This window comes from Tigriopus californicus, chromosome 10 (genome assembly GCF_007210705.1).
Source record: "Tigriopus californicus strain San Diego chromosome 10, Tcal_SD_v2.1, whole genome shotgun sequence".
Lineage (NCBI taxonomy): Eukaryota > Metazoa > Arthropoda > Copepoda > Harpacticoida > Harpacticidae > Tigriopus > Tigriopus californicus.
Genome location: NC_081449.1, coordinates 14024146 through 14046613, shown reverse-complemented (window position 1 = coordinate 14046613; position 22468 = coordinate 14024146). Strand labels below are relative to the sequence as shown.

At 43.6% G+C, this 22468-nt stretch overlaps 1 protein-coding gene across 1 annotated transcript; it reads right to left on the bottom strand.

Annotated features, from left to right (window-relative positions):
• Window positions 1-10347: 10347 nt before the first annotated feature.
• LOC131887615 (uncharacterized) lies at window positions 10348-10935 on the bottom strand. The gene has a single exon (XM_059236245.1). The coding sequence runs from the start codon at window positions 10933-10935 to the stop codon at window positions 10348-10350; it is 588 nt and encodes a 195-aa protein (XP_059092228.1).
• Window positions 10936-22468: the final 11533 nt, after the last annotated feature.

Below are 22468 nucleotides of genomic sequence, written 5' to 3'. Positions count from 1 at the left end.
AGTTCACTCCTTGGGGAGTTTCATGTTGGGGGATTTCACTGTGGGGGAGTTCACTCCTTGGGGAGTTTGCTGTTGGGGGAGTTCACTGTGGGGGAGATTGACTGGCGGAAAACTACAGTGGGAGTTTGCCGTTGGGGGAAACAGATGGCCACCTTTGCAATGGCATCAAAAATCGTAGTAGAGAACAAGCGAGTCTAAGTAACTCATTATCCATATCATATTTTTGTATCAGCAATGTTTCACCTCATTTTCTCCTTATATGTAGTGTGATGGGTGCAATTTCGGATGCCGCTCATATTTCGTTGATGAATCAATCTGTTCTTTCGTCACACTGATTTCTTTTTCGTCAGGATATCTTGATGGAGACACTTCAAGCCAATATTTTAAGCCATGATGAGATGGCATGGGTAGAGGAGACTTGCAACATTAATTGAATGACTGTGACACATAACTAGGCTTTGGTTCTATCAATATTCCAAGCAACGCTTGGCCTCAGTACCCATGGAGCCATGATGTAGTATCATTTCAATCCCTTCTGATATCCATACTTCCCTTACCCGACTCTACACCTTGGCTCGCATATCGATACCCTCAACTGATCAAACATACAGAGATAGGGAATCCGGTTTGACATATTCACAAAATACATACCCACGTTCTCATCATCATGTCTCATGTCTTCAAGTATAAAAGCGACTAGCCTTCAGACTTCTTCCATGGCGCAGTTGGCAACTCGACCCTCATGAACATTGCCAAACTGGATATACCGCCCATGCCACACCTATCTCTTAGCTTGTCCCATCATCATATCCAAGATGATGTCAGACACCGATTATAGCTTTGGATCCTTGGCTGAGGTCAAACGTTATGTGAAAGGACTCTCTCTACATGTTCATAAAACTCTCAAGGCTGCCCTACCATTATATGAGGAAGTAACCGATCACGATGATACTTCCGTATCCGATGAAAGGGGAATCACAATTGAAGACATATTGTCAAAAGCAACCCACGCACTTGACAAATACGACGCATGCATTAAAGCTGTATACTTCGTTGATGATGAAGACTCTCCAAATGTTGCGGCGAAAGCCAATGAACTCTCATCCAGCACCTCGGACAAAATCGGACTTATCCAACAATGGTTACTTAAGGCTTCAGAAGCAAGAAATATCCAATCTAGACCATCCAACTCAACAATAATGCCTCCTCAACAATCCAATCCAACTTTTTGATCTTGGCTTGCCCTCCACCCGTCCTGGATAGTGAGGCTGATATTCGAGATTTTGACGACTGGAGCTCGTTGTACTCCATATTCTCCAAGATAGCTGAGCTGGCCTTTGCGAACAGTCCAAAGACCAACAATTGTCTACTCTCTGGACCTTTTTCAGCCCAGAAATGTTGGGCATTGTTCTAGATGTTCTAGATATCCCAGAGGACACAGGACATTCCGTAGATCAGATCTTGATGATTATTTGCAGACATCTTCGAGCACGGCGGTCCGTGAACGTCGATTGGCTTGATTTGCTATCCTCTCGCCAATTAGCTGGTGAGAAGATTACGTCCTTTGTTGGTCGCCTGAAGAGGCAGTCTAGATACGTTGGAGATGTTAGCCCTGATTCCCTTGTCAAGGCGTGCCTTATTTGCGGATTGCGGGATGATCAACTATGATCCAAAGTCCTCAGCACTTCTCCAGCCCGTGATCTAAATGAAACAATTGAGTTCCTCCAGGGCCTCGAGAGCGCCGAAAGTAACGCAAATACTCTTCAAGGCAATATAAATGCCTCTATCGCCGGCCTAAAAGACCAAAAACCTAATAACAAGCAAAATCCTGAACACACGAAACCTTGGCAAACCCAAAATAGATCAAGCAATACACAAAAAGGGGAAAATACTCCAAATACTTGTTCCAACTGTGGGATAAGCCATGGATCAGGATGTTGCCCTGCTGCCTCTAAATAATGCTTGTATTGCCACCGCAATGGTCATTTTGCCAATCTTTGCCGAAAGCGTTTGAGAGAATGCAAGTCTTGGTATAACCCTGGAACAGCCTCAGCCCTAAAAAAGACGGTTCTGTTTGCATTTGTGCGGACCTTACCCGCTTGAACAAGCAAATGGAATGCCTCATTCATCACATTCCTACTCCCTTGGCTGTAGTCACCTCTATCCCTCCAGACGCTACAGTTTTCTCCACTTTGGATGCCCGATCCGGTTATTGGCAGATGCTTTTAGCCAAAGACTCACGCTATCTCTTAACTTTTATCACTCCGTGTGGAAAATTTCGGTATTTGCGATCTCCGATGGGATTCATTGCGACTGGCGATTCGTACTCGTTGAGAGGAGATTTGGCATTGCAAGGCCTACTTAATGTTGCAAAAATCGTGGCCGATATTTTGGTCTACTCCAAGGATATGACTTCACACCTTGCTCATCTCCGTGCCGTCTTGGAAAGATGCCGAAACCATGGAATCACGCTCAACCAAAGCAAATGCTCATGGGCGCAATCTGAAGTGACCTACACTGGATACGTTTTAAAACCTAGCTCTCACACTGCTGATCCCTCCAAAGTGAAGCCATTGCCAATTTTCCAACCCCAGTAACATTGACTGAATTACGAAGTTTCCTCGGTCTCGTTAACCCCCTATGTTATAAAGAGTTTGTCCAATGTCCAATAAGTACTTTTTGTGATCAACGTCATGGATCCCGAAAACCTGGATGTTAGACAACCGATGCTTGGGTTGACTAAATAGTACAATAACCTGTTTGCAATCAAGGCCCAGTAGTGGATCATCCATTGCAGTGTTTAGCTGATGATTTTCCAACATGGAGTGCCCACAAATCTATGACATTCATCACCAAAAGTGAGTACTGGACATCAGACAAAATGTTTACAACATTTGACTCATGCTTGGCTCATTCTCATCTACAATTGCTAATGCTGCCTCACCCCTGAGAGACCTTTTGAAGGCAAACACTCCATTTCAGTGGACCAACAATCACGACATTGCATTCTCAAACGTGAAAACAGCTTTGGTATCTCCTCCAAACCTGGCTCAATTCAATCCCAATCTCAACACTTTGGTGTACCCTGATGCCTCACGCAGGAGCCTTGTTTTCGCACTAGTACAGAAACCTGTCAATGGAATCCTGCGCTTGATCCAGTGCGGATCAAGATTCCTAACCAACGCTGAAAGTTGATATGCCATGATTGAGCTAGAGGCTTTGTCCATTGTATGGGCTATCAAGAAATCACAGCTCTTCCTAGCAGGGCCTTCCTTCGTTGTGAGCACTGATCACCGACCCTTATTATCTATCTTGAATGAAAAAACAGTGATCAATGTAGAGAATGTGCGGCTTCAGAATTATCTATCCAAGCTCACCCAATATGATTTCCGAGTTCAATGGCAAAAAGGTAGCCAACACCTTCTTGCTGATGCCTTATCTCGTGGACCCGTCGATGATCCAACTGAAGAAAACAATTCCCTCGATGAGTGCTCAAAGAGTCTCATTGTGACTTCATTTACCAACGAGGATCCAATGTTGTCCGAAATTCGAAATTCTGGTGCAAGTGACCCGGAATATCAATCTCTCTTAGGTTCTGTCTTTTCTGGCGATCCTATGGTCTCATTTAAAGGTGTATGGTCTAATCTGACAGTCGTTGGAGGTCTTATATATGTTGGTCACCAAGCCATAATTCCTTACACGCTACGTTCTAAGCTACTGACAAGCAAGGTCAATCCCACGACTGGAATTGTGCGCGGCGGTCTGCGCTGCCCAGGACGCCGTTAGCATTCCATGAAATTTAAAGAAGAAGCCCGACCAAATCTACTATTACACCGACAGTTTGGTAGTGCTGGGCTACCTGTGGAACAGAGAACGACGTTTCTCAAAGGATGTCACCAGAACAGAAGAGTAGAACTGATTTTTAATACAAGCAATGCCTCCCAGTGGCACTACATTTCAAATGAGCAGAACCCTGGGGATGTGGCATCTAGACCCTCAGACCCACACTCTCTCCTCAAAACATGTTGGCTGACAGGGCCACCCTTCCTCCGGCAATCTACACCGGTCATTCCGGGCATGGAACCACCATAAGAGGCAGATCAGCTTGCCAAATTCGAGGAAGCCAACTTGAGGGTGTTGAAGGTGGCTGCAGCACCTCTTTGGGGCCGTTTTGATCATCTGTTTTTGCCTCACGGACGTTGGGATACAGTGGTTTGGAGGGTGTCGCGCATTATTTGAAAGCTTTGCCACTTCAGATCAACAATAGCGACAAAGAGGGCTATTACTTTGGAAACGCTTTCTCCCACTCAGGCGCAGGATCAGGCTATTTTAGCGCTGGTGCGAGATGCACAGGCCATGTGTTTCTCTCTGGAGCTGAGCTACCTTGCATCAGAGAAAACTTTGCCCCAAAGCCACTGATTTGTCCCCTTGGCTCCCTTCCATTCCCTTCCGGGTACTCCGAGTGGGAGGTCGTCAGAATTTCCCTACAACTACCAACATCCAATACTGGTCCCGCGCAAGCACCCAATCACACAGTCGATTCTAGAGCATTGTCACCGGAAGATCAATCATCAGGGCCGACACGTTACTGTCAGAGCGGTCCGAGAATTCGGGTTCCACGTCGAAGGATCTGCAATGGAAATAAGGCAATTGGTCGCTCAATTTGAACTCTGTAAAAGACTGAGGGGTCCTCTGATGGACCAGCTCATGGCGCATTTGCCCCCTGACCAACTGAGCAAGACTGCACCATTTTCCAACTATGGGCTGGATGTCTTTAGCCCATTTTAAACTAAGGATAGAGCCGTAACTAGATCCAACAAGGGCACGTCACGCAACCTAGGAGGTTGCGAAAAGAATAGCTGTCCTAGCTGCTAAGATAAATCCCCTACTTAGTCGAAGTAATCCTGCCACCTGGCGGCCATAATTGACCTCAAAGTCAGCTGTTTGTTATGATTTGGTTTTGGGTGGGCAAATTTTGAAGCTCACAACCGTCAGAACGGACTTTTCCCCTCGTTTTCAAGACATTTCAGCGTCATCAAACTAGTTGTACTCCTACAGAAAGACGTTTTTCATCTACAAGGTATGGTAGCTTTTTCAAGAAACTCTTTTGATGCCAAACTCATTCATAGAGTGAATGAGACGCAAGAGACCGTGATGCTAAGACATTGATTCTCCAGATGAGCACATCCAACACTATGGAATTGACCCTCAACAAAAACGAAAGGTTGATGACAGTCAATTCAATTGTAAGGCAACACTTCATCATGACTGGGGGTATCAGGCACGTCACCTGCCTTTTGAATCAATTGTGGCTCTCCAAGCAAGCTGTTACCTACACACTGCATGGCTCATCAATCAAAATGCTGTCATTTGTGTATCAATCTTTGTTCTAATTTGACCTAATTTAACCTTCACTCAGTTGACAATTTGGAAGGATCCCGTGAAGAGTGATTGGTGTCAATGATAGTGAACAAGGTCAAAATGAAGAAGCTTGAGGATAAAAGCGCTCAACCAGATATCTTTCAAATCAACAAGTTACCATTCAAGATAAAGAAAGTCAAAGCTCACAAAAACCACGTGATAAGATAAGCAGCCAATTTTCGGTCTTTAAATTTCTTAGTATTAGTTCTTTTTCATAACTAAGTGTGGAGGTATTGTAAATTCCAGTATTGGCTGGCTCAACATCCCTCCCTCATTTATAAGATCGACAAATGTAATACGTAGGTTTGAACAAGCACTTATTGACAACTGCAAAAGTGACATACAATGCCTAATATATTATTTACCAATCCCATTTTCAATCTCTTCCCAAAAATAAGCAAATGAATTGAAAATAATCGTCTGAATATCAAGATGAAGTCTCATTCAATAAGAATCATCAAATGATGAATTGAATTGGAAGAACAAGGATGATAAACAGCAAAAAAAAGTTCGTAAGAAGGTGATGAACCTTTTAATATCCAACCAAAATTATCTGACGGGTGTATTCTATGTCCTACAATCCAAAAAATACCGAATAGTTAGGGCTGAGAAGGTATTATGTAGTTGTTCATTTTATGAAAAATGAGGTTTAAGAGCATTTAAACAAAATGCAAAAAGCTTCTTCAATCTGACTCCTGTTTTGATCACAGTTGTTAAATGCTGAGAAATTTCTCACTAATGCAACATGGAATACCAGAAATGAGCATTTGCTTAATTGTCTCAAGGGCTTTCTTGATAAAATCATAAGATTTGTGCTTGGAAAATTCATGTTCATTGGGATTCGCAAGGACCTCTTACCTCCTTGTTGCATTTGTCCGAAACAAACATTATTAAGCCTGATTGTCCTTTATATCCACTGATATGTCTTATTAGATACAAGACGATAAATCTTTCAGGCCAGTTGAGAGGTCCTAGGAGCAACTTAATGATTGAAAATTGAATAACTTCAATTTAGTCACTGCTCTCCCAAAAGTTTAATTGCAGAACTTAACTTGCACTTAGTACTTAAACTTCAAAATGCTCGTAAAATCTGCTTCAAAAGTTTTATTGAAAGATATTTTTTGTCTCATTGATAAAGTTGATTTGGATAGTCAAGGCATTTGAGGTCCCATTCTTAATGATTCTGGTTTTCAACATTCACTTTTGGGATACCTCAGTGAGTTGTGAAAAGTGACTTGCATACAAGAATGTGGTTGTGTATCCTTCAGAACAAGTCATAAAGAAGACAGATGGTTTACGTCAGAAAACCTGTTAGGGTAGGGAAAGGCAACAAAATTAACTTCTGATAAATAGCTATTAGGTGGATTTCTTAACAGATATTAGGGTGATTTTGCTACAACCCAAGACTCGGCTTCATCATTATATTTTGAGAAGTTTCAAATAGTTGGATTATGGTAGCCCTTGCATAATTTCCAACAAAGATAACTAATTTTGAAGGAATTCCAAACACTTTGTTTTTTTTTGCTTTGGGTTCACATAACTTTTTTATATTGCCCATGCAACGATAAACGGAAATTTTAGTCAAAACCAAGAGAAATGTACATGTTTCAGGCACTTCATTAGGACTAAATAAGGGTTCAAACCATTGAGTACCACAAATGCCATTGGTCACTTTTTCTTGCCTCATGATTTCGGTTCTTGCTCTAAGAATTTCCCAAGGGACACTACATCAGGATAATTTGACTGAACACCCTGCAGAAATGTTGGTGTGGTTTAGTGGCCATTTTTCTATCATTTGTTTCATGGGCAGTTGTAGAGAGAAGTTCATATTGGGCCACAATGTCACATCACCACTACTGAATAACTGACTGAGCTTTTCTGGTGAAAGCTGATGGGAAACTCGATCTTGTAGAAAACACTTCAAGAATTCTTTTGCAGTTATGGCCACTTCTTGACTCGAGCACAATGAGGGTTCAAACGGATTTGTTATTCAAAGCCAACTTGACTTTCAACACTACTTTAAAACAATAAATGGACATGATTTGATTATGAAAACTAATCGAAGAATTTTCACCCTAATATGCTTGAAAATGCTTGACATTTTGTAATCACCTTACAATGAAATGTATGCATTGTTTTTTAATTATTAGCCTCCTAATTTGAAAAGAGAAGCCCTGAATGCGCGCTCTCAAGGCAAGTAGGCCCAATAGAATATTTCAGCCAATTTCATCTCTTAGTGCCAAACTATTAGCCCAGCCGATCTGCCAAAGACTAAAGCAGCCTTGAGACATGATGCAGGCTGAAGTGGCGTTGCTACTTTGTCCTTTCTCCCTTAGAGGTCACCCAAAACGTGAATCTGTGGCTGAGTGGAGTCCATGCCTTTTTAGATGTTTATGTATAATCCAACATTTGCTGCTTCACCCAGTCATTGGGGCTCAAAGACTCGATGGTTCAAAGGCTTCTCTGGCGGCTTCTTCCCAATCACGTCCCGCTCTCAGGCTGTCCAGAGATTTGGCTGGAAAGAGCATTGGATATTAGTTCTTCTTTCTTCCCGTCCATTATTTTTGGGCCACTTACTCTTCATGTGATCCACTTGGACTGGCAACAGAGCAAAAGTTGAATCAATTGTTTTGCCTGGCTTTCAGAATGAAGGTCAATGCACAAGTGTGTGCTTAATGCGCCAAGCAGTTTGTTGGATAACACTTCATTGTAGTCCCTTGGTTGGAGAGTCACAGTTTATTCAAAGAGCGGGTGACGGCCATGACGGCCCCAACAACCCCAATGTCCCTGTTGGTGTTGGATGTGTTGCCTAACAATGGGATTGACTGTCGTCCACTTTCCAATTTTGTTGAGGGTCGATTCCATTGCTTTGGATATGCCAATCTGGCAGATCAATGTCTTTACATCACAGCATGTTCTTCAAGACGTAAAGATTTCCGTCCTCATGTGTCTCATTCACTCCACGAACGAGTGTGTGAGATGAAAACCTTCCTTTTGATAGCAGTAAAACTGTGGATGTCGCTGAAGTATCTCGAAAACGAAAATAAATGTCCGTTTTGGCGGTCCTATGCTCTTCTGGACAATCAATGTTTTAGCATCACGGTATGTTGACTGCAACTAGTTTGATGCCGCTGAAATGTCTTGAAAACGAGGGACAATGTCCGTGCTGACGGTTGTGAGCTTCAAAATCTGCCCACCCAAAAACAAATCATAACAAACAGCTGACTTTGAGGTCAATTATGACCGCCAGGTGGCAGGATTACCTCGCCTACGTATAGGGCTACCCATCTCTTCTCAATTTTATTTCTGGACACTCGCACGTTGAACGGTCCAAACAGGTCCACTGACGTGGACTGAAAGGGAGGGGCCGGTCGAACTCTTCGCTCTGGCAACTCCGCCATGATTTGGGTCAGAGGTGTTGCGCTCCTTTTCTTGCAGAAGAAGCACTGGCCGGCTGTCTTCTTCCGGAGCTCTCTTCCTCGAGTTACCCAAAAGCGTCCCCTCATTTGTGCCAAGGTGTAGTCTACGCCTGCATGATGATGTTTCTGATGATAATGTTGGGCAAGCAGGTGAGCAAGACGGCTCTGACAGTTCAAAATGATCGGTTGTTTGGCGTCAAAAGGGAGTAGACACTTTCCGATTCTTCCATCAGCCCTCATCAACCCTCTCTCGTCTAGATAAGGATGGAGGGGTCCAATGGAGGTGCACTTCCATTTTTTCACTTTCTTTCCCTTGAGAAGGGCTATATCCTCGGAGTAGGATTCTCTTTGGCCGTGCCGCAAAAGCCAAGCCTCGCCCTCAATTACATCTTGCACTTTTTCTTGATGGTTAGGGTCACGAACTCTGAGTCTGGAGCGTCTTCGCCACCGTGCCAAACGTGCGAATATCCACTTCCAAGACTCGTACATTCCACAGCAGAGTTGAGAGAAACTGGAGGGATCCGTTGTCTGGATTGGAAACACCAAAAACTCCCACTTCGGCTCGATCTCTTGCATGTTCTGGTTCTTCTCCAAATCCGCCGGCCAACACGTCTCTGATCCAAGCAAAAATGAGGGTCCATGCTTCCATCGGTGAGATAAGAATGGACCATTGCTTTCGAGTTGACTCCTTGTCCCTTAATCTGCGACACTCTCGGTCCCTGGAAGCCATCTCCACTCTTCTGAGGATTGAACTTTGCCCACACGATTAGCAACATAAGTTTTGTAGAAGCATGCCGTTCCTCGCAGCCATTGCCTGGTGCAAGCCGAATCTGTCCAAAAGAATCTTTTGGATAGTGGGAATCTGAAGACTTCTCTTAGATGATCGGCCAATATCGCCCCTAGCACAACAGCACAGAGCTCCAGCCGGGCACCGACTGGGGTGACTTCGGCGCCACTTTGGTCTTGGCCATTACCAGATTGCTTGTGACGTCGTTATTCCATTGCACTCTCAAATATACCACAGAGCACATGGCTTCTTCGCTTGCAACACAGAAAACATGTAGTTGGAAATCGCATTCTTGGGGAGGGTGGGTACAGAGGCACCTCCCAAACGTCTCTTCCGCCACAATGGGTATTTTGGAGCACCACAATCTCCACCACCCCACAGTGTCTGTGAGATGTCGTGCTTGCTCCGCAGTACAATCCCTCAAAAGGTGCTCAAGATTCTGGTCCCAATCTAGCCCCATTAGATGCAACTCACTCATCTTAATCTTGGCTTTCACTGTAAATGGGGAGTGCATCCCCAGAGGAGAGAACAAAGAAGAGAGCTTGGATAACAATCCCCGTTTGGTCATCTGGGGGGGGGAGTTGTTTCATACTCTCCATGACGTCGAGTCTCAAGATGTCACGCCTACTGTCCCAAAGTATTCCAGGTACCGTATCATATCTCTTGGTGTTAGCTTCCATTTGTGAGAACTGATCGTAATTGCACAGCCATTTGGTCAATTTAAAATTGCCCTGCTTCAGAATCTTTGGCTAGTATCTCGGCTTCTTCTAAGGTGACGGTCGACTTGAGCCAGTCATCCACATAAAAGTTCTCTTCTATGCTCTTGACTGCTTGGCTATCCTTGGCTCCAAAATCTCTCGCCGTTTGCCTAAGGGTGGCTATAGCAACACAAGGACTAGGACCATCTCCAAACGTAAGTCGGTTCATCTCGTAGACATGCATGAGCGTTTCTCCTCCCTTTTGAAATATAAATCGATGTTTTTTGGCGTCTTGGGAATTTAAGTGGATACAGGCAGACATATCTGCAATGTCTGCACAAAACGCCACACTGAATTCGCGGAATCTTGTTAAGACATGAGTGACCTCTGTTTGTAGCTTCGGCCCGCAAAAGAGGGCCCTGTTCAGGCTGAGGCCCTTTGTTTCCGCCGAGGCATCAAAAACAACCTTGACTTTATCTTTTCGCTCATTCTTGTAGACCCCTTGATGAGGGAGGAATAACTGGCCCTCTTCTAGGCGCGCATCTCCTTGTTGTGGCCTCTCAATAGGGTCATAGGTGTAAATCTCACGAGCAAAGCCTTTGACTACCATTTTCTCGATGGCTTTTTCATAGTGATCTCGGTACAGGGGGTCTTTTTCTAATCTCCATTTCAGTCGCATCCACCTCTGCTCCGCCTGGCCCAGGTTGCTCTGCGACTGCCCAACTTGATGTCTCCAAGGAAGTTTCACCACGTAGCCTGGTTGGTTCTTCAACTTCGTTATATTTCGCTCCAAGTGTGCTAAGACTCCTTGATCTTCACAGGACCAAAAAGTCTTGGGTTTGACTTCAGTGCCCAGCACTTCCCCGTCAAAGAAACGATGAGCCAATTGCCGTTCTTCTTCTCTCTCCCCAAGAAGTGGACGTTCACAATCGGCCTGCTTTCACGAGTCATGGTGTGCGAAGCGAGAGTCATCGGGAGAGGCCCCTTGGCCGCCCAGCCTAACAAAGTCAGTTCTGCAATCGACTCGCCTAGTTTGCCCGTTCTGGCGGCTCGAGGAGCTAACAATTCGGTGTGGTCCAAACCCAAAGGTAGATCAGGCTCTCCCTCCACATCTTGCGAGGGCAAATCTCACAGATGTTCATAGTCTTCTTTCAAGACCATCCACCGGGCCCCTGTCAGCTTGTTGATAAGTTTCTGGCCCTCCATCTCCATTACTACCAAGGGATATATCCGACCATTTAGATGGCTCTTAATCCGGAGGGGATACTCCGCTATCTTCACCGTCTTCTTCTCCCCACCTACGGTACTCAGTGGGACAGGGACAGGGTTCCGCTTCTTCACGTTGAGGGCCTTCCTTAGTTTGGTTGAGATCAGTGTCACATCACTTCCTGGATCCACAAACACCAAGGCTTCTTCACTCTTCCCCTGGTCGCTCAGTATGGTAGCCTTGAGCATCCCAAAAGCAACCCTTCTACGGGTGGTGCTTTGGGCGGTGCTTTGGGCGGTGCTTTGGGCAGTGGCCACTGTGGCCTCTCGCTCGTTGCCCCATGGTTCATTGTGAACCAAAGGGTGGTGTCTCCTTCCACAATTGGTCACTGGACAGGTACCAATCTTTCGACAGAGCCACGCTTGGTGGCCGGTCCTAAGGCAGTTGAAGCACACACCCCCGGCGCCCACCTTCTCTCGTCTCTCAGGGATGGGCAAAGCCATGAACTTTGGACACTTTTCAACTTTGTGTCCTTTACTTCGGCATATGGCGCATAGCAGTAGAAGCAATGGATGCTGCCCATGCTGCCCATGCTGCCCGCCTGTCTCATCCTGTTTTTTACCTGAGGTGTCGGCCGCGTGGGCACATGATACTTTGCCTTGAGCTCTGGCCGGTTCGGCACCCCCCGCCAGTAAAGCTGAACATTCTGAACATGTTTGTCTTGCTGCTGCATTTTCTGATGGAATTCACTTGCATTGTCTTCCCACCTTTCCCTCTCATCTCGGGGAAGTTTGGCAACCATTTGTTTGATAACCATCTTGGCGCCATCCCCGTCCAATTCCAGCCCAGCTGCCAAAGCAACCACTTGATCCACATGCTCACTGAAGGACCGACTGTCCTTGGGTAGTACCTTGAGCAGGGCAAGGAGGCGGTCCTCATAGCAATTCTGGAGTTCTTCCTCACATCCGTAGCGCACCCTTAGGACGCCTAGGGCCCTCAAATAGCCACTTTCTCCTCGACAATGGGCCACTAGTCGTCGAGCTGTTTTCCCCAAGGAAGCTTTCAAGTGGGCTAGCTTCTCCGCGGGTTTGAGCGCCGCCGTGTGAACCAAGGCCTCAAAAATATCTGTGAACTCCGGCCAATCCACCGGGTCGCCATCAAACGCTGGCAGGTTGCTCTTGATAGTCGGCCTTAAGGTCTTGCCCCTCGTGCCTGCTGGCGTTGGGTTCCCCGTCTCAATGGCTTTGTCGATCCAATCCTTGTACCTTCTTTTCGTCAAACTCTCCAGGTATCCTTTCACTTTGTCTCTGGGTTTTACCACCAGGAGCTCTGGGCCCATGTTGGCCATGGTACAAATCCCATTCTCTCGCAAAGGTTTCAAAGCTGATCCGACCCGTCGTTGACATCTGTGATAGCTGGCCTTGATTTGGTCAAACTCTTCCTGTAGCTCCTCTCCTTCTTGAAGTAAGTTCGAGCCCAGAAGCCCGACAAACAACTCCATTACCGTAGTGGTCATTGCGTTCAATTTCTCCACCATCTTGTCGATTTCTTCTTTGAGCCTTTGTTGTCGGGTTGCCGCAGAAAGTTGGGAGATGAGAAGCTCCCACTTGCTCACTTGCACTTCCCATCGCTCCCTGATTTCCTCGGCTTTGTCATTGACGTCTCTCTCCTTCTCAGAATCTTGGTTTCTCTCCGAGGGTGCCACTACCGAGATTGCTCCTGACCGGGCCACGGAAAGAGCTTCGTCTTGCCGATTGGAAAGATGCTCGCCCACCAAATCCAACAGCTCGTGGTTGTCGGTCAAGACACTCTGTAGCCAATCTTCTGCTTCCTCTCCCTCCTCTGGTTTTTCCAACTTCTCCACAATTGTCAAGATTTGTTTGTGTAGACCTTTGAGGCCAGAAAGCAACTCCTGAATGGCCTCTGCATTGCTCCTGATGAGAGTTCTGCTTGCATTTTTTATCCTGAGGTTTCTCGTGGACTTTCGCAGACTGGTAGCTCTCCCTTTGTACAGTCTGCGGCTTGCTTTGAGACTCTTGAGTTTCTCTTGCATACTCTCCTCCGAAGACGGACTTCCCGGTTCTTTGGATAGGTTCACACCCACTTGCTGGGTTTCTGTGAATGACGACCGGTCACTAGCCATTCTATCGCGCCTCGCTTATCACTCTTCAGATGATGGCTCCGATCCGGTTCGAAGGACCAAATGTTTCCGTGGACTGTAATCGTTTCGCTTGACTTGGCTATCAATCGCTTTATCCCAACAAAGGCCCTGATTAACTTCTTTTGCTTTATTTATCTGGAAGGTTTAAAAAATACATAATAATAATTGTAATAAATAATACTGAAATATCACATGAATCGACATCACGCACCAGCGAGTATCTCGGGCTTTGTCTCGGTTGGGATTCCTTAAATCTTGGCCTCGGTTGGTCGTCACTCCCTCCGTCTTGATCTCAATATGCCCGCACTATTTGGCCTCGGTTGGTCGTCACTCCCTCCGTCTTGATCTCAATATGCCCGCACTATTTCTTTTCTGGTTTTTTCTCTGACCCTTCTCACGAGCACTAGCTCGATCTTGTCACATCAGTCACAGGGAGACCAATCCCATTGGATTTCGCTCCTTCACAAGTCTTGAGCCTGTTTGTCAAGTTGAAGTTACTTTGATCATTTTCGTCCGTTGCGAATGCCGTCTAGTCCAGTGACTAACCGCCTTCTTTTTCTTTTCGTCCGTTACGAATGCAGTCTAGTCCAGTGACTATCCGCCTTCTTTTTATTTTCGTTACAGAAACGATTACTCACAATCGTGAGTTTGTTCGAGATCGCACCAGGAATATGAAAAGTGTCAATTTTCCGACCCAACGAGTAGGTTGGCACAATAGTCGGCTAACTTTTCAGCTATCGCAAGCGATGGACATCCTCCAAGAAAGCGTTTTGAACAAGTCGAAGTCCTGATCTACGATTTATCCGATCACGAGGATATGCCGGTCATTGAGTTGGGCCGAGCTAAAGCCTGGATCAGTGAAGCTAAAGTAGCGCACTCCTCTACAATGAAACTGCTGTCTGGCTGCCTGGACGTTGTGCAGCACGAACGCAAAATGGCTAAGGTAGTCGAGCGAGATGGTTTCACGACTGTTTCAAAGTTTGAAGGCTCTCCAGACTTCGAGCCTGAGTTTAAGAAACATCTGGATTACGTTAGGAAAGAGAGCGCGAAATCAGACGGACAGGCCAAAATCCCTGGTCTCCCTCTTAAAGGGGCTCGAGGCCTTGGTTCAATATCCAAAGTTCGTTCTGCCAGTGCCCGTTCTTTTCATCCAGCCAATCACAATACTAACGCTGCTTTGGGAATTTTGGTTTTGGCGGGTTCCCTAAAGCGAGTATTGGGGTGACTCCAGTTTCTAAATCCGCCCCGACCGCTAAATGGCCTTGTTCTTTGTGCAAAGTTCCAGACCATTGGGTCGAGTCATGTCCGCACAAGTGACGTTGATTACCGCCCGTGTTTTTATGTTTATATTTATCCGTTCGTTATTCCGAGAATTAAACGGAAAATGTTTATTATTGCTATTTATCTATCCATATTTATACTCCTTTTGGTTGCGCAAAATTATAATAATAATAATAATTATTATTATTATTATTTCGTCACGTTCCAGGCCTTTTGCAAGGAGCATTTCCAGCCCTTTTATTGCAGTCGTCAAACTTATTTGTCGGCGAAAAAGATGGAGATATTGACCCGCGCGTGCAGGGGAGAATTCACGAGCTCCGATTTCGGCAGTTTTGGAGCAGGGATTTGAAAGCGTCGTCCATGCATTTATCTCTCCTCGAGGAGGGTCATAAGCTACCTTTATAGGTCTGCCCAAACCATCTAGAATTCTTAGTAACAATTCGCGACAATGTTCAATTTGTTTACGACAGCATCGTCAATCATCTGAAAGTTGGAGCCATTCGCGAGGTGGTGGGTGGACCCTCCCTATTTAATCATGCCTCTTCAGGTTGTTTCCCCAGTGGGCCGCAAGAAAAGGCTTATCACGGATCCTTTGCATCAATTGAATCCGTTCCTGGCAAAGAAAAGCGTCCAGTTAGACTGCCTTCCGAGCATTTTAGGCAGCATCAAGCAGGGTCATTGGTTTGGAGTTATGGACTTATTTTCAGGATACTATCACATCAAAGTCCACGAAAGTCACCAAAAACATCTCGGGTTTTTCATGAAAAGGGACTGACTCGACAATCAGATTCTATGTTTGGCAAATCCAGGGACTCTATAGAGAGGAAACGACACGGATTTCCCCTCACCGCCAACTTAGGCCATTGCGTTGAATCAAGACATGAACTCCAGTATGAATAAAACAAGATTATCCGTACGGCATAGCACATTAAGGTGTTTTTAATTAAATAATGATCTCCTTGATATACAACTCCGTCCATATACTAAATATTTCTGTATTAATCTTGAAAGTCAGAAGAATAAATGAACATCAAATTAATCAAAAACAATCAAATTGTTTTTCGATTGAAATTGGTGAAATATTGCGTAAAATTGGCTCAAAAACACACATAGATATAAATCATCAAGCGTCATTTTATTAATTGATGGGTAATGTACACTGACAAAATATAAAAAAAAATGTATGGAATAAGCAATAAAAGTGCATGTATATAAATGTTAACATATTAGAATATCTTGGATGGACAAGTGATAATTTTGTCTAAACCCACACATTTGACAAAACACATCAGGAGGCATTGGTGAGAAATGAATGAGTTATCTTTTTGTAGAGTTTAAATTTCTACTTATTAGGAAGTTTGCATAAAAGGCAGGCATTATTTAAGGGACACAGAGAAATATCAAAGTACAGTAGACTAGATCTCAATTTGCACTTTGGACTCCAATAAATTGTTTTTCTTGCAAAAGCATCCAAAATACCAAAATAGTCAAATAAAACAGGTGCCATATCTCCTAAAACAATTTATTTCATGATTATGAAGCATCCAAATGAGTTTAAAGAACAATACGTAGCTCAGAGCTACAGTATGTCTACTTTTGGATTGAGGGCCATTCCTAGAGTGAGAACCATAGTTTCATAACAAATGCGTCAAATTACTTGAAATTTGGTCAAGATGTGTCTGAAAGAATTTTCTACAAATAATATTTTTGGCAAAAGAGAATTTATTGATTGTGTTTTGAGCAAATTCTTGTTTTATCAAGAAAACCTAATTAGCACTTTTCAGTTGTTGTACTTTAAGACATGTTTAAAGTCATTTTAAGTTTATCTGAATGCCTGGTTTTAAGCACATACCATCAATGGTTACGAAAATGATATTAGTCACATATTTTGTTCAATAATTATGCCAATAACTGACATTCAAAAATTTCAGCGGCAAAAATTTAGGCCTTACTTGGCGGGAAAGGTTTGGTGATCACAAAAAGGTGGCGTTTCCTTGCTTTAGTGTCCTTGGCAAATCACATTTCGGGGGTTATCACCACTTGTCAGTGAGTTCACTAAGCTCCAAAACCCCATCATTGCTTCCCTTCGGCTGAAGGGAATTCCGTGTTTCATCTATATAGATGATCTAATAGTTTTCGGCAAATCACACGACTAGTGCGCTTCTCATAGGCACGCCTGGGCAAGTGCTTGCTGGATCGAAAAAAACGTCGAAAGCCTAGGGCCCCCCACTCAACGTGGAGTTTTTCTCGGACTGGCGCTTGATACGTCCCAACTAAAAGCTTTCGTTCCACAACAAAAGAAGGACTTGGCGGAGTTCCTGGCCAGTGCGAGACCTGGCTACGGCAAGAGTACGGCACTTGTTTAGCTAATCTGTTAGCCACGGGCCCGCAGTTGCTCTTGCTGACGCGAAACGGGCTCAAAGCCATAGCTTCAGCCGTTTCGTGAGTAGCTATTATCAATATCGAGCACGTGCACGACGAGCTGCGGTATCTCGCAAAACATTTTGCGTCATTGGACAGTTATGCCATGTCACGTGATCACGACAAACTTGCCACTTCGTTAGAACAAACTGCATCAGATGAATCTGATTCGGCTGTAGCAGTGGTAAAAATAATTTGTCAACAAGGCGTCACCTATTCTAATGACGAAGGTTGTTGCGGGTTTAAACTGGCAGTGCAAGAGTTCTCTCTTACAGAAAGATCTCAGAGTAGCTCATGGCGAGAGCTCTCAATGCCTTTTGTTAATACTCTCATGCCATAAAAACCAATTGTCCAACAAAACTATGGTCCATTGGACAGATTCCTTGAGTGTCGAAAGAATAATGTTGAAAGGCTTGAAGTCGGCAAACTTGCAGACTCTTGCCCTAACAATATACCGAGAAGCAAAACGGCTCAGCATTAATTGCCACGTAGTTTGGCGCCCCAGGGCTGACCCTCGGATCAAGCTGGCGGACGATTTCTACAGAGCCATTGATCGGGATGATTTTGGTATAGACGAAATGTCCTTTCAATATTTGCAAACCATATGCTCTCGTACTTTCGATTTCGACTTGTTTCCTTCCGACCTTAACTTTCGAACACCGCATTTTGCGTTTATCCTAGCATCCGACCTTGCCCAATTCCGAGATGCATTTTCTCACCCCTGGTCCGACTTAGGGCTTTGCTTTGCTCATCCTCCCGTATCCGAGATAGGATCAACTATTTACAAAATAATCAATGATCGAGCAAGCGGGGTTCTGATCTTACCCTTCTGGAGAACAATGTCCGGCTGGTTGATTGTTTGTGCAGACGGAGTTCATTTTAACAATGTATTCACGCGGGGTACCACTTTCCACCCGTATTACCGCAAATGCATCAACGTCATCAGCCCAAACTTTTCCGGATTTACCCCCTTTGCTACATTGGCGTTGGAGTTTGGCGGGAATACGGCTGCCCCACTTCGTAGTTGACTGCATCAAGACGCATGCTCAACTGGTGGATGTGATTCTTGCACTTCATCGTTTTAGGCAACTATGCTGTGGACCGGAAAGCTTGGACGGCTCATTCGCGAAACAAAGTGTATAAATCACAGCCTGCACGTTTCCGTTTATTGTCTCGCCAGCCAACTTCATTTTTCAACTTCCACGTCCATTCTTCACTCTCCCCCTCTTCAATGAAATCAGCCGCAGAAAAAACTCTGTCACTTAGGCTGTATTCCAAACAACTATCCACCTGATCGATTTAATCTTGCGCTTTTCAATCATTCCAATCCTGGTGTTCCTTGCCTATGGTGATAGATTTACCTGCTAACGGTCAAACTGTGGAGTACTACCTACCTGACCATGCCACAACCAAGGAAACCATGTCCCTTGTTGTATTGGCCTCAGCCGCCGTAGGAGCTGTCCACAAGTTTCACGGGTTTAGCGATCCACTTGAAAATCAATCAATTCAATGTCTGCTTCAAGGAGTCAAAAACTTGTACGGAAAGGCCCCAATTCAACGCCAACCAATTACTAAAGTAATTTTACGGGATTTTTTACGGCACTGGTTGAAGTTCAAAGTTCCACTTGATATCCTTGGCGTTGAGTGGACTCCACCAAAGGCTTTCCTTTGGCCAAAACTGCTTCCAAGGAGGTGGACAAACATTCTGCAAACACAACCATCAGTGACTGTTAAGCTAAATGACCAGGCACAAGTTTATTCAACACCCAAACTTAACCGTAAGATGATCGAAAAGTGGATGGTTGCACTTAGTGAAGTACAATTGAAGTGGGTGCAATAACTGGTTTATCAAGGTATAAATTTTCGGGAAACTAAAAAATGAAAGCACAAGCAAAGTTCCCTAAATCAAGCAACAATGAATGGAAAAACGATCACAAGATCTTGTTGATAAGATTAAATGGGTCAAATTTGAACCTAAACCTAGGCTTAGGGAACTCATGGTTCAAGTTATCAAGTAAACAATAAATAAAATTCGAATCTTCGGCCTGTTCTTGGTCAGCTGCATCAGCTTTTGACAACATAACTTTGAAACGATGGACTTTACAAGTAAATTATATACAAAATAATTAGTTTTTGGTAAATAATACAAAGGACCTCAATTTAAATGCATTTATGAGCCTACATTTTGTAACAGTTGACACAATATCTATTTGAATAAGGGTTACTCTTAGGAAGTAGTAATTACGTGTTTGAATGTGTTTTCTTATTGTATTTTTGATGTAGCCTATTATGTACATCTGAGCTCTTATCATTTTTTCCCAGGGTTATTCCTATAGCTTTTGTACCAATGAACTTCACTCTTAAGATCCTGGTATTCGGGCAAACTTTTCCTCAGTGTTGAGGCTATCACTTTGCTTCATGAGTATTTTCAAGAATTACAATGGTACTTCTGATATTTTATGACGCTATTTTATGAATTGCATTCGTTTCTTAATTCATTGTTGCTTGATTTAGGGAACTTTGCTTGTGCTTTCATTTTCTTATGTTTCTCGAGAATTGATACGTTGATAAAACAGTTATTGCACCCACTTCACTTTTGCATTGTCCATTGGTTATCGTAACATACAAACACGAATTGTTGAACCAAGAAAGAAATTCGAAATGGGTCCTCTTCTAGCATAAAAATGCTTCCACCGTCGGCACATGATTTTACGTTCTCAGAGGATCACTACCTCAAGAATCATGAGTCAAGGGCTCGGAGGATTAATTTTTTTATTCTAAATTAATTTTATTTTTTTAAGGTTCTTGTCAGCCTAATTTTTTTCTCAGAACCTCTAATATTGATGCATGTGTGTGTATGGGGGAATGGATTAGAGGGCTCAAAAGTATAAACCTTGACATTCACTTCAATTAATTCGGAATTATGGTTGAGGAAAAAGCTCATAGATACTTTTTAAGATGTATTGTAAAGGACACCCTTTGCACCTCCTTTAAATCCTGAATTCCGCATCGTCTCAATCTTTTTTGTTTGTTGCAATACACTAGCTATTTTCTAATCCCCACATGATTACTGCTTGCCTTCTTAGCAAACACTGAAGCTTTTCCTAAAAATTCAAATAGAATTTCAATACTTTACAGGCAAAACAGCAAATTTAGGGGTCCAAGTTGGGAAACAACTTCAGGGCCTTTTGATTCCACAGATTTTGAAGTAATGAAATTATTTGGTGGTGTGTGAAAATAAATTATTTAGTGGTGTGTGAAAATAAATTATTTGGTGAGTTAAAAAACTTCTTAGTCATTATTTGGCCCTCAAAAGTAATTTAGTCTCCGCGCCGTATCATGACAATTCCTTCGTTAAAGGTTTTCTTAGCAACCCTGTTTGGAATTGCCATTCAGGTAGAAAATAGTAAACGATGTGCACTTTTTGAATCCCTTGCTGCATTTTTTAATTTGTCATCATGCAAAGCAATTGATAGTAGGAATCTGGAAAACACAGTTTTATCAAACCATTTGTCGCTCTCCCTCCGTCTAAAATGCCTAAAAATCAACGGTTCCTTTGCGGTGCCCTATTTTGCCTAACATTGTTTGAGGATGTTCAAGCTTCAAAGGCCATAACAGTGTCCTCTAAATTGGTCTGCCATTCCATGTGTGCAGTCAACCAGAATTGCCGAGGGGACCGATTTCTGACAAATGCAGAAAACAATAATTGTGAACTAATTCTTAACCATAGTCCATTCTCGTATTCACGAAATGGATATTGGGATATTGTGGATATAATTGAACCAACTTCGGAAAAGTTGGTCTTCTACCGCTTCCGGAAGGCTTCAGTATCAAATGTAGCTGCAAAAGCTGCCTCGGCCGGATTTAACGTTTTTTTCTACCTTCGCACGAAAGTGTTGTTTCTAATGCTCGTTAATGTATCCATGGGCATTGAAGACGCTCAACTAGAATGTTTGAGCCATGGAGGAACTTTGCCAGTTGAAGATTCGAACGACCTCATTGAAAGTATGAGTACTTTGGTGGGTGACTCTATCTCAACTCGGTTTATCTCTTTAGTTCGAGAACAGACCCTTAATCAAACACATCTGGTTTGGCAAACAGGACGAGTTGAAACCAAAAATGCTGCCTCATCCTATCCCAAATATACCACTTGGAACGAGCGATTTTTCGTGGTGAATCCAGTTAACAAAACCTATGAGTCCGTTCCCAGCTCCACTATCAAATCTCATTTCTATTGCCAGTATCTGGGCGACAATCTGGCGCTCAATAAAGTAACTTATCCTTGTTCTGCGATCGAACGGTTCGATCAAGGCCCTGGTGTGGTTGATGGAGTTATTGATATGAATTTTTGGAATAGTGCTGACGACTCTACCTTAAGTAAGCATTGGTTTGCTGTGGATTTGGGTGCAAGGTTTTTTGTGAGTCGTCTTCTCTTTCTTGGTCGTCGAGACTGTTGTGGTGATAGAGGTCGGTTCATAAAAGTGTGGATTGGGAACGAGGTGCCACCTCAGAAAAAACTTTTGAATGCCTCCAAATACAACTTGTGTGGAGAGTATCCTTATATTCATGGCACAAATTATACTAGCGGGATATTGTGCGTCAATAGAATTCAAGGCCAGATTGTGATCTTGGAGAATGGACATAAATCCACTGGCACAAGTTTTTTTCAACTCACAGAGTTGCTCATATATTGAATATGAATTTGACTACCAATTCGACTGATGCAACGGTTGTATTCATTTCCTCCCTGACATTTACCTCGTGAATTATATTCAAGTTTCTAGTTGGTTTTGAATCACAGAATGACAAATGATGTTTTCTTTCTGATACTTGTCAAAAATCGCTTCTGTTCCACATTTCTTTTCTATGTAACTTCTATAAATCAGTGGCAAATAGGTTATCCTTTTGATAGAGTATTATATAGAACCTCTAGCAACGCGGAATCTTTTTACTATTGCGAAAGAGACCCGTAGGCGGGCTTAGGGAACTCATGCTCAAAGTTATGTAGTAAACAATACATAAAATTCGAATCTGGGCCTGTTCTTGGTCAGCTACATCAGCTTTTGACATCGT